Source organism: Pan troglodytes, chromosome 8 (genome assembly GCF_028858775.2).
Source record: "Pan troglodytes isolate AG18354 chromosome 8, NHGRI_mPanTro3-v2.0_pri, whole genome shotgun sequence".
Lineage (NCBI taxonomy): Eukaryota > Metazoa > Chordata > Mammalia > Primates > Hominidae > Pan > Pan troglodytes.
The window spans coordinates 61,010,123-61,025,347 of record NC_072406.2 but is presented as its reverse complement, the minus strand read 5'-3'; the positions used below and the strand labels follow the sequence as shown (position 1 = coordinate 61,025,347).

At 44.1% G+C, this 15,225-nt stretch overlaps 1 protein-coding gene across 12 annotated transcripts in view; it reads right to left on the bottom strand.

Annotated features, from left to right (window-relative positions):
- Nucleotides 1–15,225, bottom strand: part of WDFY4 (WDFY family member 4) — a 298,286-nt gene that overhangs the window by 261,120 nt on the left and 21,941 nt on the right. For all 12 annotated transcript variants that reach the window (XR_010146870.1, XR_010146871.1, XM_016918236.4 and 9 more), the window contains 3 exons: nt 12,162–12,412; nt 1,997–2,111; nt 755–861 (listed from right to left, as the gene is read on the bottom strand). Coding sequence is in view for 10 of the 12 variants with exons in the window: in XM_016918236.4 (XP_016773725.4) it covers nt 755–861; nt 1,997–2,111; nt 12,162–12,395 (456 nt within the window). In the remaining 2 variants the exon portion in view is untranslated. The remainder of the gene's footprint in view (nt 1–754; nt 862–1,996; nt 2,112–12,161; nt 12,413–15,225) is intronic.

The window sequence follows — 15,225 nt, the reverse complement described above, 5'->3', positions numbered from 1 at the left end:
GGCTGCAAATGCCCATCTCATGTCTGGGTTCATCTAGTGAAGCAGCTTTGGAACTGGCTAGCAGGTAGAAGCTGGAAGAATTTGGAGAAGTTACACTGAGGGCAGCAGCCACCCAGGTTCCCTGCTGTGTTCCTGGCATGCGGTGGGTATGGGTGGGAAGGGAAGAAAGAGGAGAGCCCTCATCTCTGGGCGAGGGCAAGACAGGTACCTACAGGGAATGTCGTTCAGGCTGACTCTAACAGGAAGAAATAAAGAACAGTGGCTCAGAGCATGGGTTCTAGAATCAGATAGACTGCAGGTGCACAGCGTAGGTAAGCCTGCGTTCTCATCACTCACTGGCATCACCAAGATCTGACTCATAGGGTCCTTGGGAGGATTAACTGACGATGTCTGGGACACACCCAGCCTTGCCCCACAGGTAGGAAGTAGTCAATAAACATGAGCCGTTATCAATCCCACACTAACCCCAGAAGAGAGGCATTATTATCCCCAATCCTAAAATTAGAAATGCAACCAAGGGGCAGAAAGGTAAAGCAATCTGGCCACAGTTACACACAGCTTGTCAACTGGGAAGGTGGGAATTTCAGACTCTGAAGTCCATGTTCTACACCAGAAGGGGAGGAGGGAGGAGAAATAATAAACCTGTTTTATGAAACGAATGACCCTCTTGGGATATGCCACCACCCTGTGCTGGACCTCCCTCTGCACCTGGATGAGCAGTGCCCAGGGCAGAGGCTGATGGTCTGAAACTTACCGAGTCTGTCCCCGTGAGCACGTACACTGACTTCAGGAGCAAGTAGCCATCCTGATCCACGTCCCCCTTCCACCACAGCAACTGTCCAGCTGCCAACCGAGCTTGCTCTGGAAGAAAGTGTCACCAGCAGGGCATACAGCGACCTGCCCACTCAGCCTCCCCTCCATCCAGGGCCCCCTCTTCCCAGGAGATGTGCCTGAGCATCTGTAGAGGACTTTGGCATCTTGCCTACACATCCCCAAGGCCACCTGCATCTCTACCAAACGCTCCACACCCTGCCAGACTATTCTCCTTGGAAGACAGCGTTTTTTGTGCCACCGTCCCCGTTTAGCAACCATCAGTGGTTCCTGATTGCCAATGAGTAAGAACAAGCTAATCGGCTATCAGATTCCCCACAATCCAGAATCTTCCCCTACTTCCTGGATCACACAGTCTCTTATGTTGCAAGAATTCCTGAAATCTACACCATGCTGAGCAATTTCTTCCCCTTAGAATTTCCTCCTGACCCTCGGCCCTCAGCCAATGTGAAATTCTGCCCTGCCTCCAGGGACCAGCGCACATGAGGGGAAGAATGCAAGTCAGGAGGCCCCACAAGAGATGCACTTTGGCCTCTGTGTCTTTTCAGGACCAAGAGCTCCACTGAACACACAGGTGCATCTTCAATCCTAGCACTTCCTCCCAGAGACCGTGGTCCCGTGTGTTCTGTGTGTGTGTCTGTGTTGCAGTGTGTCTGTGTGTGTGTGCCTATGTGTATATCTGTGTGTAGTGTGTTCTGGGTGTGTCTGCATGTGTAGAGTGTGTGTCTGTGTGTAGTTTCTGTGAGTAGTCTCTGTATGTGTCTGTGTGTAGTGTGTATGTCTGTGTGTGTAGTGTATGTGTATGTGTCTCTGTATCTCTGTGTGTCTATGTGTATCTGTGTATAATGTCTGTGTGTAGTGTCTGTGTGTGTATAGCATCTGTGTGTAGTGTGTCTATGTGTGTCCGTGTATAATGTATTATGTGCAGTGTGTGTGTTTGTCTATGTCTGTGTCCCAGGAACAGCAGGGCTCCCCGACCCCTCTTCCCTCCTCCTGCATTTCGCTTGGTCCCTAAGGCACTCAGTGGCAGAGTGGGGCCTACTTCTCTTTGGCAGGCAACACTGTAGCTCCACGCGAAAGCAGAGGGGGGCCTGAGAGGCCTGGGAGGGCATGCAGGGCTGCACTGCTCTCTGTAGAGGGCCTGCCAGCACCTCCGTGCTCTTACCCGCAGGCTTCCCCACAAGGGCCTTCTGGAGTTGCTGGGCAAGCTGGTCAGACACGTCTTCAGCCAGCCTTTGGAGACTGGGAAAGCAGATGATCCCCACGGAGTGTTCCCAGGCCTGAAGCAGCAGATGGGACTTGGTCAGAGATAGCAATGCCACAAGCAGGGCATGAGCACTGCCTGCCATGCCACCCTTCACCAGCCCAAGCTGACAGCTCGACTTCCTTTCCCAGGTGCATGCAAAAGGCCGCCACGTCACCCACCCTAACAGCCTCAACCATCATCCCTATACCAATGCCTCCAGATTCTCTAACTGCCCAGACATCCACCTGAACACGAGCCCCTAAGATGTCAAACACACAGAGCCCAGTCCACCGCCTTCCCCACAGCCTGCTGCATCTGGCGTCGGTGGATGGCCCTGCCAGGCGCCCGCTGCCCCCATAGGAGCACCAGGAGTGCCTCTCCAGGTTTCTCCCTTCCTCAGCCCTCACCCAGCCCCTCCTGTTTCTCCTCATTTACCATTTCAAATCCTGTACAGATATCCCAATTTTAGTCATTTGATTATTTCCTTTAGATAAATTCCAAAAAGTGGGATTGCAAGTTAAAGAGTGTGCTTTTATTTTCTAGCGCTTTAGTACATATTACTAACTCAGCTTCCAGACAAAGTTGAGCAGATTAGACTCTCCAGGCCTCCCGTGAGCAGACAGGTTTCTCTACACCCTCGGCAACACTGAGCATCACTGTGCTCTCTCATCCTTAATGAAAAACTTCAGAAGCGAAAAAATATCTCATCTCAATGGCAGCCTTTTGATTCCTAGGGTGGATAACCTCTTTTCATGTTTCTTGATTGCCTGTTTCTATTCTTACCCTATTACTTTCTTAGGGATTTTACTATTATTTATTTAAAAGAGCTCTTTGTATATAAAAAATGTTAGATAGGCCATAATATAACTGCAGTTATTTTGAGTTTGTCATTTTGTCTTTTAATTTGTTATTGTTTGGTTTTGCTATACAGAAATGTGAAATTCCTATGAAATCAAATTTCTCAATCTATTCTTACATTTTCTGGCTTTAGTTCCAGGCTTAAAAAATTCTTCTCCAGTCCGAGTTGTTGTTTTTAATCTCTTTTTCAGTTTCCTTAAAATTCTTTCTTATCTGCCCCTTCTGTATTTCTATCCCACCTGATCACCTTTTTCTGCAGACTTTTCCCCTTATTATTTAGGATACTATTTAGTAGAAGTCATGAGTTTTAAAATTCTGTTTGGAATGCCAGACTTATTTCAGAATTCCCTCCCTATTTCTGTAGCAGCCCTGTTCGTAAGTCCGCTTTTCATCCAAGTCTTTGGGCAGATGGCCTTTTCTCTTTGTTCTACTGTGTTGTAGAACTGGCTAAGTAGGACTGACTAAGTTTCCTAGTCCTGCGATGAGAAGGGCTCATTCCAGACCAATGGCCAGAGTGGAGGGACTGCCCTAGGTCCAGGACTTGAGTTCTTGAGAGATTCCCTGTGCCTGGTTCCCACCAGGAAGGTCAGCTGCTGTGCACATTCCGGGCATCCGTGGCCTCCATGGAAGGCAGTTTGGTTGCCCCGCTTCCACCTAGCACCACCCACCGTCCACTTTCACTTAAGCTCCTGCTCAAAGACCTGAATGAGTTCTTTTTTAAGCTGAGCTCTTCCATCTAGGAAAGATAAGAAGGGCTTCAAAATCCAAGAGGAAAAACATTTTTAATGTGTGTCTTGCTGTAGCATTATGTTTGTTAAAACATAAAAGCCTTCAAAAATCTTCCCTTTATTAAAAGATTCTATAAACAAAGTGAAAAGGCAAGCCACAAATTGGGAGAAAATATTCACAATGCATGCCACTGACAGAGGATTAGTATCCAGACTCCTAAAAATAGATAAGAAAAAAGCAAACAACCTGCTTTTTAGAAAAAGAACAAAATAGACAACTGAAAAAAAGATCATTTATGTAAGACAAAATAAATAACAAATTATTAATGATCCATAAAGTGCACATTGAAACCTCAATATTTTATATGTTTTGGGTTGGCAAAAATGAAATACCTGACAATACCAAACGTAGGAGAATGGGGGGAATCACAGGAACCCCCATGTGCTACTGACAGAGTATCGGTTGGAAGAACAGTTTGAAGAAGGGTTTAACCTGATCCAATAAAGTTACAGGGGCACACACTCTACCACCTGGCAATTTCATTCCTAGGTATATTCCCTAAAGAAGTGCTGGCACATGTACTGGACAGGAAATATTTGTCTGGCACTATTTGTGGCTGTGAAAAACTGAGGGAAAAATTACTGAATATGCTTTGATAAGACAATGAATAATTTGTGGTATATTTATATAATAGGATACTATATAGTACTGAAAAACAAATGGAGCTAGATGCATCAACATGGATGAATCCCAGAAATAGAATGTTGACTGGAAAAAGCAAGTTGTAAAAGTATATTACAGTATGAGTCTATAAAAACCTGTAAGACTAGATTGCATGTTACTGATGGCCTTATATGTAGCTAATAGAAGTGAACATCCACCCAGGGAATGAGGCACCCCAAATTCAAGAGAGAGAACCCCATTGGAGGAAAAGGGAGGGGAATGAGCTATAGAATGTGTACACAGGGAGCTTGGTTTACCTGAAATGTTTTATTTATTATATACTGGTTTGTGAGTACTCATGTGTTTTGAACAAAATTTTGTATGGATCTGAATTTTTTCTACTATATAAATAGACCTGGTTGGCATTTGCTTATGTAAATTTTTTTAAAGTAGCGGGTTAGAACTTTGCTAAAACAACCAAAATGCTGGATTACTGTTAAACACTGTTGGACATAGCAGACCTCCAACACATACTTGATAAGTGAATGAAACGAATATGAAACCCACGATACACAGTAACAATGACTAAATGTTTTGGGCCTCAGTGCCATGCCAAACACTTACACTATGCATTACACTTCCATGCATTAGCTCCACTAATCCTCACAACAAGCCTTTGAGGTTTGTACTATTACTATGCCTACTTTATAGAAATTGAGGCTTAGCCGGAGTTTAAGATAAATCAGTTAAGTGGCAGAGTCAAGGTTTGAATTACTTCACACACGCGTGCACATACCCAAAGTAGCATTCGCACATCTACGAAACTTATAGCTGCCACCTGCAAGCCAACTGCCACTCAGACATGTTAATCCCTGGAAAGAAGAAGTCTGTCCTTTTGGCTTGGAATTTCTGTGGCGAGATGATTTCCCTCCCTAGAAATGAGAACGCTGCTACGATGTATTTCTAACAAATCCCTGCAACTCCTCCCTGCACTGACAAACCCCTCAAAGACCAATTTGCAGGCATTTGACTCAGAAGCATCTATATCGTCTCTGGAGCAGTGGGACTCCAGGAGGCACTCCACAATAAAGCAAATTGGGCCACTGTGAGCTGAACAGTAATTGTACTCTGAGCCAGATCTCCCAAGGCCCAGACTCTTTCCTGGGACCTCGATGGGCACTTCTGGAAGATGCGTTAACTCTTTCAGGCCACCGGGGTGCTGTTTGATGCACAGAGCCAATCATTTACTAAATGGTACCATGGGGACCCCAAAGAGTTAAGGCAGCTTCCAAAAGGCCCTAATTTTTTCCCAAACTGGGACTTACATGCTGGGAGAATATTGCTCAATATTTAAAAAAACTTTTATTTGCTAACATTATCTAAGCTGCACCATCATGTCTCATGGCTGTCCCTTCACATGGAAGAAAGAGAAAGAAAATGATGCTCTGGTCTCCAAAGGAAAATAAAGAATGGCTAAGCTCTAGGGGAGATGAGAGGAAAAACCCAGCTTTTGAATGACAAAGAGAACATGGCTGGTATTCCAGCATGAACAAAATGTCATTATTACTCCATTACTGCAGAGTTTGGCAGGTTTGTCTTTAAGTGAGCTCAAAACATTTCTGAGACTTTGCATGAAGTTTCCCTGCGAGTGTGATGCAGTAGACCCTCTCCTCTGTTAAAAAAAAAAAAAAAAAAAGGTGCATCAAAACTTTGCTAAAAAGTGTTATTTCCCGAAGATAGGAATAAACCATGTTGCAGGTCCCACTCCAAGATGGGGTAGAGTCAGGAGTGGACAAAGAGGAGGGCTTACCCTTACTCTACCCTCAGGACACCACATCTAAAAATAATTGTTGGTGGCCGGGCGCGGTGGCTCACACCTGTAAACCCAGCACTTTGGGAGGCCGAGGCAGGTGGATCACAAGGTCAGGAGACTGAGACCATCCTGGCTAACACGGTGAAACCCCGTCTCTACTAAAAATACAAAAGAAAAGAAAAGAAAAGAAAGATTAGCCAGGAGTGGTGGCCGGCGCCTGTAGTCCCAGCTACTCGGGGGCTGAGGCAGGAGAATGGCATGAATCTGGGAGGCGGAGCTTGCAGTGAGCCGAGATCGGGCCACTGCACTCCAGCCTGGGAGACAGAGTGAGACTCCGTCTCAAAAAATAAAAAAAATAAAAAAATAATTCTTGGTCATCTTTGCTATTTTATTTAATGGTGTTTATCTTTCTTCAACTATCAGTTAGATCCACACTTGGTTTTTACAAGAATGATCAATCATACTCAACATCACAAACTCTGCACCATTGGCTTAGTAGTCAGCCTAGGAATGTGCACATATGCACACACACAAACACCAAAATACACTCACCTCTAAATACAACTAAGTTAGTGTTCATTTCAATCCCTTCATACTAGGAAATGGATGTATTCCTTCTTATGTTACCCACTTTTCCAGTTACCTGTTGTGCATGACAAAACACCCCTAAATTCAGTGGCTTAAAATAATAGCAATCATTTATTTTGCTCATGGATCTGCAATGTGGGCAGGGCTCAGCAGGGACACCTTTTCTGTGCTCCATTCTGCTAGGGCAGCTAATGGGAGCTAAGAGATCCACTTCCAAGATTGTGGGTGTGCTCACAGGGCTGACAAGATGGTGCTGGCAGTCAGCAGCAAGTGCAGCCTCAAGGTCAGGGCCTTGGATCCTCTCCACACAGGTGTTCACTCAGAACTACTTGGGCTTCCTTACAACATGGCAGCTAGACTCTAGGAGTGAGTATGCCAAGTGAGAGGCAGAAGAAGCTGTGAGCCTCTTGAGGCCTATGCTTGGAAATGTCTCTTCTGCCTTGTTCCGTTAGCCCAGTTGATACAAATCCATCTAGATTCAAGGGGAAGGGATAAAGATCCCACCTCTTGAAGGGAGGAGTGTAAGCCCATTCACAGCACCTCTAATCTACCACATCCACATATTTCCCTTTTCTCCAATGTGGTCCCACCTCCCAAGTTGTCTATCTCAGACACTGATAGATTTTGCATTAATTGCTGAGGATTCTCTATTTTACTTTCTGCTTTCTCTCAAAGTCCACATTCTATGAATAAACCTCAGTGGCTACTTCTGTAGCTCTAGATTTCCCCATTTCTATTATTACAGGATATCTCTGTGCAAAATGAGGACCTCAAGTGATTTTCTTCCCCCAAAACCAGCACCTTCCCATGATTGCTAGAAGAACACCTTCTTCCCTTGGCATGAGACCATACGATGGGAAAGGTTCTGAAAAGACCAAACCCCAAGGCTCTTGGCAGGAAAAGAACAACAGCCTATTGAGTCTTTCTTAAAAACACTACTCTGCACACCACAGAAGTCATTGGCTCTGTGTTGCTTCCATGTGATGAAATAAAACTTCCTCCTTATCTGCAACATCCTACAGTCAGCAATCTAAACATCCTATGTGTGGGGGAGACATTCTTTTTGAGCCCAAGGAAAAGGCAAGGTCTTAGCCAGGCAAAGCCATTGTCCAGTGAGTCATGAAATAAGGAAAGACAAACCAGACCTGCTGTATCCTAGCAACCCCAGCACTGAGCAAGGACATCCAGTGGTTAATAATGCAGACCTACAGCAGACTGCCCTGGTGACATTCTGCTACCAGCTGACAATTGGGTGACTTTGGCCAAGTTATGCAACATCCCTAAACCTCTCTTTCCTCATTTATAAAGCTGGGATAAAAATACTACCTACATCACAGCGTTATTGTGAGGACATGTAAACACTGAACAGAATGTCTGGCTAGCTAGTTAGAACCTGTAGGATATTACCTAGCTATCATCAGTGAAATCAACTGCTCACCTGGGCATCAGGGTGCCTGAGTTTAAGTCTTGGCTCTGCCCCTTGCTAGTATTGGAACCTAGGGCATCATTTCATCTCTTAGTCTCATTTCTAATATACAGGTTGCTTAGCACAGGTCAAAGAAAGAATAGGGTGATATTAAAAAGAAATAAAAGAAAAGGGGTAGAGGCTAGGTTGGAAGGATCTGACCCTAGATCAGGACTGAAACATCCTTCACCTTGCCCTGGCTAAAAACTCTTTGACCTAACAAGAGGAGTGAGGAACCCTAGGTGAGGAGGGAGCCTGCTGTTCTGGATGAGAATCCCATTTCTCACTCCTCCCCTCAGGGAAGCTCCCTTTTTGGGTTCCAGTTTGTTGAGATTCCATTAGGCTCTTCCTCATTACCTAGACAATAGCCAAAATGTTGACTGGGTTAGCACCCCTGCAGCCACTCTTCAACTCAAGAGGCAGTGGGGCTGGGATTCACTGTACCACAAACCAAGCCCACGTTTGTACTTGCCTAGCAGTTACTGCAGATTCAAGTATAAACAAAGACAGGGATAGGGGAAAGTTCAGTGCTCGTGTTTGAAGGAGTCAGATATGGGAGAAAACCAAACAGGCTAATGGGAAGTTCTTTTCTGGGAAGAAGATGCCAAAGAAGTAGCTCTGAGGGAGTCTGATGCACAAGACAATGCCCATTGTCAAATCTCAAGACTCACAAGATTGAAGCTACCAGGTGACAGCAACTTAGGAGAGGCATACACAGCTGTCAACCTGATTCACCCAGCCCCAACTACAACATAGAGCACCCCTTCCATGCAGAGTCTGACCGACAAAGAGGCTGGGGGTCAGTCAGACAAGACCCCACACCCTAGGGACATGGCCTTTCCGAGCAGAAGTGACAATTCAAAATCCCTTGTGTGCATTGCTTTGGAACAAAGAATATTCCAAATAATCTTAATTAATTTTCTTTGGGCCAAAATGAAGAGAGTCAGGTATAGAGTTGAGCTCCATCACACATGGGAGTTCAGGACTCTTTGTTTGTACTCAGGAGTCTCAGAGCCCAGGCAGAGTATGATTTCCATGACAACCAATACATGCATAAGGCTTTGATGTTAACAGCCACATTCCGGGAGAAGTGGCATAACGTTTTAGGTTCTGTTATTTCCAAGGGGGAACTTCATGGAAAATCTTAAAGAACACTGCTTTGTGGTTATAAAATTCAGAACAGAGTGGTTACAAGCTTATCTTCTTACACAAGGGCCTATATTCCAGTAAATGTTCTCATGCTTCATCTCAGGTTAGATTTGATCTGCACTACACCTGAGAAAAATCTCCCATCTTCCCCACCTTTCTTTCCACCACCAACTCTTAATTAAGAAGGCTGAGCACTCTGGCTCTGGAAGGGTTTTATTAGTCAGTCAGAATGTAATAGAAACCATGTTTCATAGGCATGTAGGACTTAATAAAATAATATAGATATTAAGAAAATTATGAGAAGCCTATAATATTCTGCCTCTGCAGGGTTTGCCAGAGGTGGGTTCCAGGGATCCAGAGTAGCAGATTGTGTCAGCAGTTTAGGGAATCCTGGCGACAGGAATCTCAAAGTCTTCAGTCCATGTGCAGTAAGTACACTGGAGGCTGGTGGAAAAGTAATGGGAATAATGTCTACTTTCCATGAGCTGTGGACTTTATAATCATTGTCTTGTCTTACCCTCATGGTTTCTCATCGAAATGCTATTAATTCTACTTTATGGATAACTGAGGTTCAGCAATAGTTGGTAACTTGCTCAAAAGCACACAACTAATAAATAAGTGATGCAGCCAGGACTTGAACCTTGATCTGTTTGACTAGAAAGCCCACATGTTCAACAACAGGGTCATTATGCCTCCAATTATAGGGACAGGGTGTGGAAAACAAAGACCAGTATCAAGGTTCACTTATAATAGTAACACTTAAATATGGAGTCACAAGCTCACATGCCTGTACGGTGACATAACATTCATTAGTAATATGGGTTGGGTGAAAGATGTTGGAGTGAGCTCCGAGGTTAGCTGGGGAACCCCATAACCCCTCCCATACAACCGTCAGTATTAGATCTACCAAAATTTTCAAGATAAATTAGAAATCTGATTTTCATATGAAAACTTTCCATTTTGAAAAAAAATGGCCACTAGTTCATTCTGAACCCCTGCAGGCCAAATGAAATACACAGTGTGCTATTCGATGCCCTCTGCTCTGGGCCACACTCACCATGAGGGTGGTGTGTCACCTCTGTCTTCTTTACTCCTATAGCCCAGGCCTTAGAGCAGAGTATAGGAGCTTAATAAATATTGGTGCAACAAACAAATGAACTCTCAAATAAACAACAGGGAGGTGAAGAAGAATCAAGTCCTGGCTCTTGGGTACAGTCCTTTCATCAGAGCCCGGGCTGCCCATGCAGGTGGGAAAAGTGTCACCGAGAACTAGCAGCTCAGTAATGGCTGAACACATCCCCATTGCCAGTGACCTGCACTGGGGGCTGGGGACTGCTCACATTGTCCCTTCCGTAAGGCAAAGTTGATCTGGGAACTGGGGTAAGACTGTCCCACCTCCCAGAATCTGGGGCTGTCAGGGCAGGCAGGGCTAGGGCTGAGAATCTTTAGCTATCTTTACTAATCTAGCCCTAGTTATGCAGTCTGTGAAATGAGATGAATGGGACTACAAGTCCAAAACATGGAGGAAAATGATGAATTAATGGACAGTGAGTTACTTGGCAACTGTTTAATGCTAAGTATGGAATGCATCCTATAAATGTGTTCCCAACAAGATTCTAAGTTATCTTTGGAAACCCTTAAATATTTCTGATGAATAAGTTAGAGGAAATATATTCACAAAGGCATTTACCAGTGAAAACATGCCAAAGCCTCCATCTGCCATAGTCTACTTTCAAACGTGAAAAGTAGCTCTTGTTCTCTCTGCTTTGAGTATTTTGTAGGTATACGCTTTTCAAAAATAACCCCAAATCCATAGTCAAGTAAACACTAAGTCCTTATAAAAAGTGTTTTCAATGCTACAACTAGATTTCAACTATAAGGCAGACCTCACTGGCAGGAGTATTGCTCCCAGATAACAAAGGAAATCCCTTGCAGCCAAGCTGTCACCAGCTGCCACTAGCTAGAGTGCAGACCCAGTAGATGCGCTGGTTTCCTTCGTGGAGCTGTGACCGGGATGTGAGTGAAGCTCTGGTGCTTTCCACTGATTTTACCTCACTTTGCATTATTGTTACAATTTGATGCAAGATATTCTGGCTTTTCCAGGCCTTGGTGTTGGCATCCCTGGGGTGTGAGGTTGCCAGCCACCTGTGTGACTCTTGTGTCAGGACATACCATCTTCTCCTCCCTCCCAAAGAAGCTGGTCTTATTTCTAGCTCCCAAACTGGGTTTGTGATGGAACAATGTAATATTTTTTAACTAAAGAGACAGTATTACTCAGAAGCTAACTGTCTGTCCTTTCTAAGTCCCTCCCTACCCTAGAAATGAGCCTTGCTTGTCATCTTTGGCATGACACTCTCACTAGGGTCTCCCCAAAATTCATATAGTGACATTTTAATCTCTAAGGTAATGGTGTCAGGAGGTAGGGGCTTTGGAAAACAATTTGGATCTACCGTTACAAATGGGATTAGTGCCCTTATAAAAGAAGCCTGAGAGACGCCCCTCACCCCTTCCACTACATAAGGCCATGGCAAGAAGGCACCTTCTATGAGCCAGAAAGTAAGCTCTTACCAGACACTTAATGTGCCTTAATGTTGGACTTCCCAGGCTCCAAACTATGAGAAATAAGTCTGTTGCATCTAAGCTACCCAGTTTATGGCATTTTGTTATAGTGGCCCTAGCAGACTAAGACAACACTCCCCTGAGCAACCAATCAGAGTCCACTTGGGATGACATTAAAACTATCAACTTCACTATGCAATCATCCCAGAAGTGTCCCAGAGGGCCTATCACCTTACAGTTTCAAAAATAAGAACACTAACCTTTAGGAATAGGGGGAGAAGACTCAACAGGCTCTTCTGACGCTCAATGGGGCTCTTGTGAGTCAACTGCTGGTATTCCAGAAACTTCCTTTCCAGCATGTCCCAGAGAGCTGTGGGGCTGGAGGACTGCCCTCCATGTGGGACATCAGGCTGCACAGCAGCAAGCTGCCCTTCATTTTTGGAACCTGGGTCTTCATTTCTGTCTTCAGCCTTTGAAAGATCTTCTGCCTCCATGCCGTGGCAAAGCAGATCTGAATTCAGAACAAATAGAAGTGAACACTCCTGTCACATCACTTCCTGATGATTCTGGCTGTGGATGAGGTACTGTACTCACTCAGCCCAGTTTCTATTGAAAATGGTTCCCCTAAGAATCTGAAACAGACTAAAATAAGGAAGCCTTTTTAAAAAGGGGATTCAGATTTAGATGTGATTAATACAAGTTCACAATCTAGTGTGTGCCCAGCACTGTGGGATCTTATACACAAGACTCAGACAGACTCTCCTACAGCCACACAGACAGATGTGTGCTCTTATTCTCTCTAGGTAAGTAAGGAAACTGGGCCAAAGGCATACAGGTAGCTAGACATCAAGTTGAAATGCAAACTTTCACACTAAAGCCTGTTTGGGAGGGGGGGTGTTGTTTGTTTTTTTTTTTTTCACTTGTTGCTGCTTCTCTTTTAAAAGGCTGCATACATAAAAGAGATGTAAATAGTTCACTGGTATTTGTAGAGGCACATAATTCTATATCTAGAACTTCCTTCTACAATGGGTCTGTAAGGATAGATTCCTCATTCTAAGCATTATTTGGTTTATACTCGATATTTTTAGAGTATTTTATTCTCAAAACGACCCTTTAAGTCCCCAAGCTTACAAGAGCTCATCTCTAAGTGCACACAGGAGCAGTGTTTGCGAGTTGGGAACCTCAAGCCAGTAGGCACAAGAACAAAAACTTATGCGATGAAAACAGCCAAGGGCCAATTCACCAATAAGTGACCTCCCAAAGGTACACACCTTCAAAAGTTGTCGGTCAATTATGACTTACACCATAACATAGGATAGTTTATTGTTTGTTTGTCTGCAGTTCAGTAAACTCTAAGAAGGGACCAAAATGTTCAGGATCCCTGAATAAAAGCCCTCACCAAACTCAACATTACCACGTAGGAAGCCATCCGGGTGCCCAGCAGGCATTCAACAATCACAAAGTAGTGACCAGAGGGACATAGAGAAGTGGGTTCCCAGTGTTTTGCTCTTGGCTACAGCAGTGGTGGGGTTACATCATGCTTTATTTTTAGCCCAAACACACATTCCTTGAAGGCTAGAATGGGGTTTAGCCACGTGACACCGGCAAGGATAACCAGCCCTCTCTGAAACATTCTCACTCTTTATGTGCAGAACCCAGCCTGCCCCCAGCTCCTCTTCGAGCACACAGACTGCTTACTCTCTGACTTTATTTTCAGGAATAATTTTCTTATTACAAAAGCCATGTCAGTTCATTGTCAAAAACCGGGAGGAAACAAAAAATCAGGAAGAACATAATGCTTGCCCATACCCAGAAAACATGACTGCTGACATTCCAGCTTCTATCTATGAATATATAGTTTAGTAAGAACATGATCATAATATTGTTGAAGCAAACTTTATTTATACTTTTGCTTTTGTTGGGCACTGGGATGGGGTTTTGTGGGGGATTAAGTTGTTTCTTTGGGGGGCTAACTCTAAGGGGCAGGCAGTGTGTGGAGTTGCTCACATCCCTTAGCCTTTTCCCTGATCTGGGTGGGCTCCTGTCTGGCTGTGTTCATTTATTTCTTTATCACCAGGACTTCCATTCTCCATTCGCATTCCCTGTGTCCCCACCCCACCCACACTCTCACTTGGTGTGTATGATTCCACCAGCATGGAACTTACAGAGTATGACACACAGCACCTGATTTCCATCCACATACACTTAAGTTAGCAAATGCTCTTCTGCATCTTTTCTGCTCTTACTCTTTCACCCAGCATTATGTCTTCAGACTCCACCACGTGTCTCTGTGTTTGTCAAGTTCATTTCCTCTAACTGCTGCCTTGTGTTCCAAAGTGGGCATCACATGCCTATTTTACTTGTTGGCTTTCTCTGATAGATGGCTGGATTAGCCACAACATTCAGTCCAGCACACAGGGCTGGGGTGGACATTGCTGCGTGGGTCCCTTCACTGGGCTTTCATGACTGACTCTGGGTATGAAGGCAGGGGCAGCAGAACTGAATCAAGGGAGTATGACTGCTCAGTTCAACAAAGTTCCACAAACTAAGATGCCTCCAGAAAGCTGGCATCAGGCTATCTCCCCCACAGCATCTGAAGGCTCTTCAGTGACCTCATTACCACCCTGCTTGGCATCACCCAGCTTTCCAGTGTTTGCAATCTGATTGAAGGAAAGAGACCTTGCATTGTCATTTTAATTTGCATTTCTCTAAGTTACTAATGAGTATGAGCATCCCTTTACATGCCTGTTAGCCTTTTGGCATTTCTCCTCTGTGAATTCACTACTAATAACCTTTGCTTATTTTTTCCTTGCTTGCCTTTCTCTTGCTGCTTCATGAGAGTATACTGTAGAAGCTGGTCCTTTGTTAGTTTTAAAAATTACAGATATCTTCTCTCAATCCATTTTTTAATAAATTAGTCCATAACTTTCTTTGTAGTCAAAACAGCACATCATGAATATTTTCCACATCACTTAAGATCCTCAATGCCTTCATTCTTAATGGCTGCATGGTGGCCATAGAGTAATGTTGCTTGTTTATTTAATAAGCCCTTACACTTAGGCACTTAAATGATATCCAATTATTCAGTACTATAAAAAAATACTGTAATGACAATCCTCATGTCTAAGTCTTTTTTATATATTCATGATAAAATAACAAATCCTAATCCATTCCTGAATTTCTAAAAGGAAATAGTTGGATCTAAAGATAGATAAATTTTCCAGCCTCTTGATCCATATTTCCAAACGGCTCCTCCTGAAACACCAATCCTATCAAGGGACAGACATTCCTTCTACATAAGTGTACAAGAGCTCGAGCTTCCCT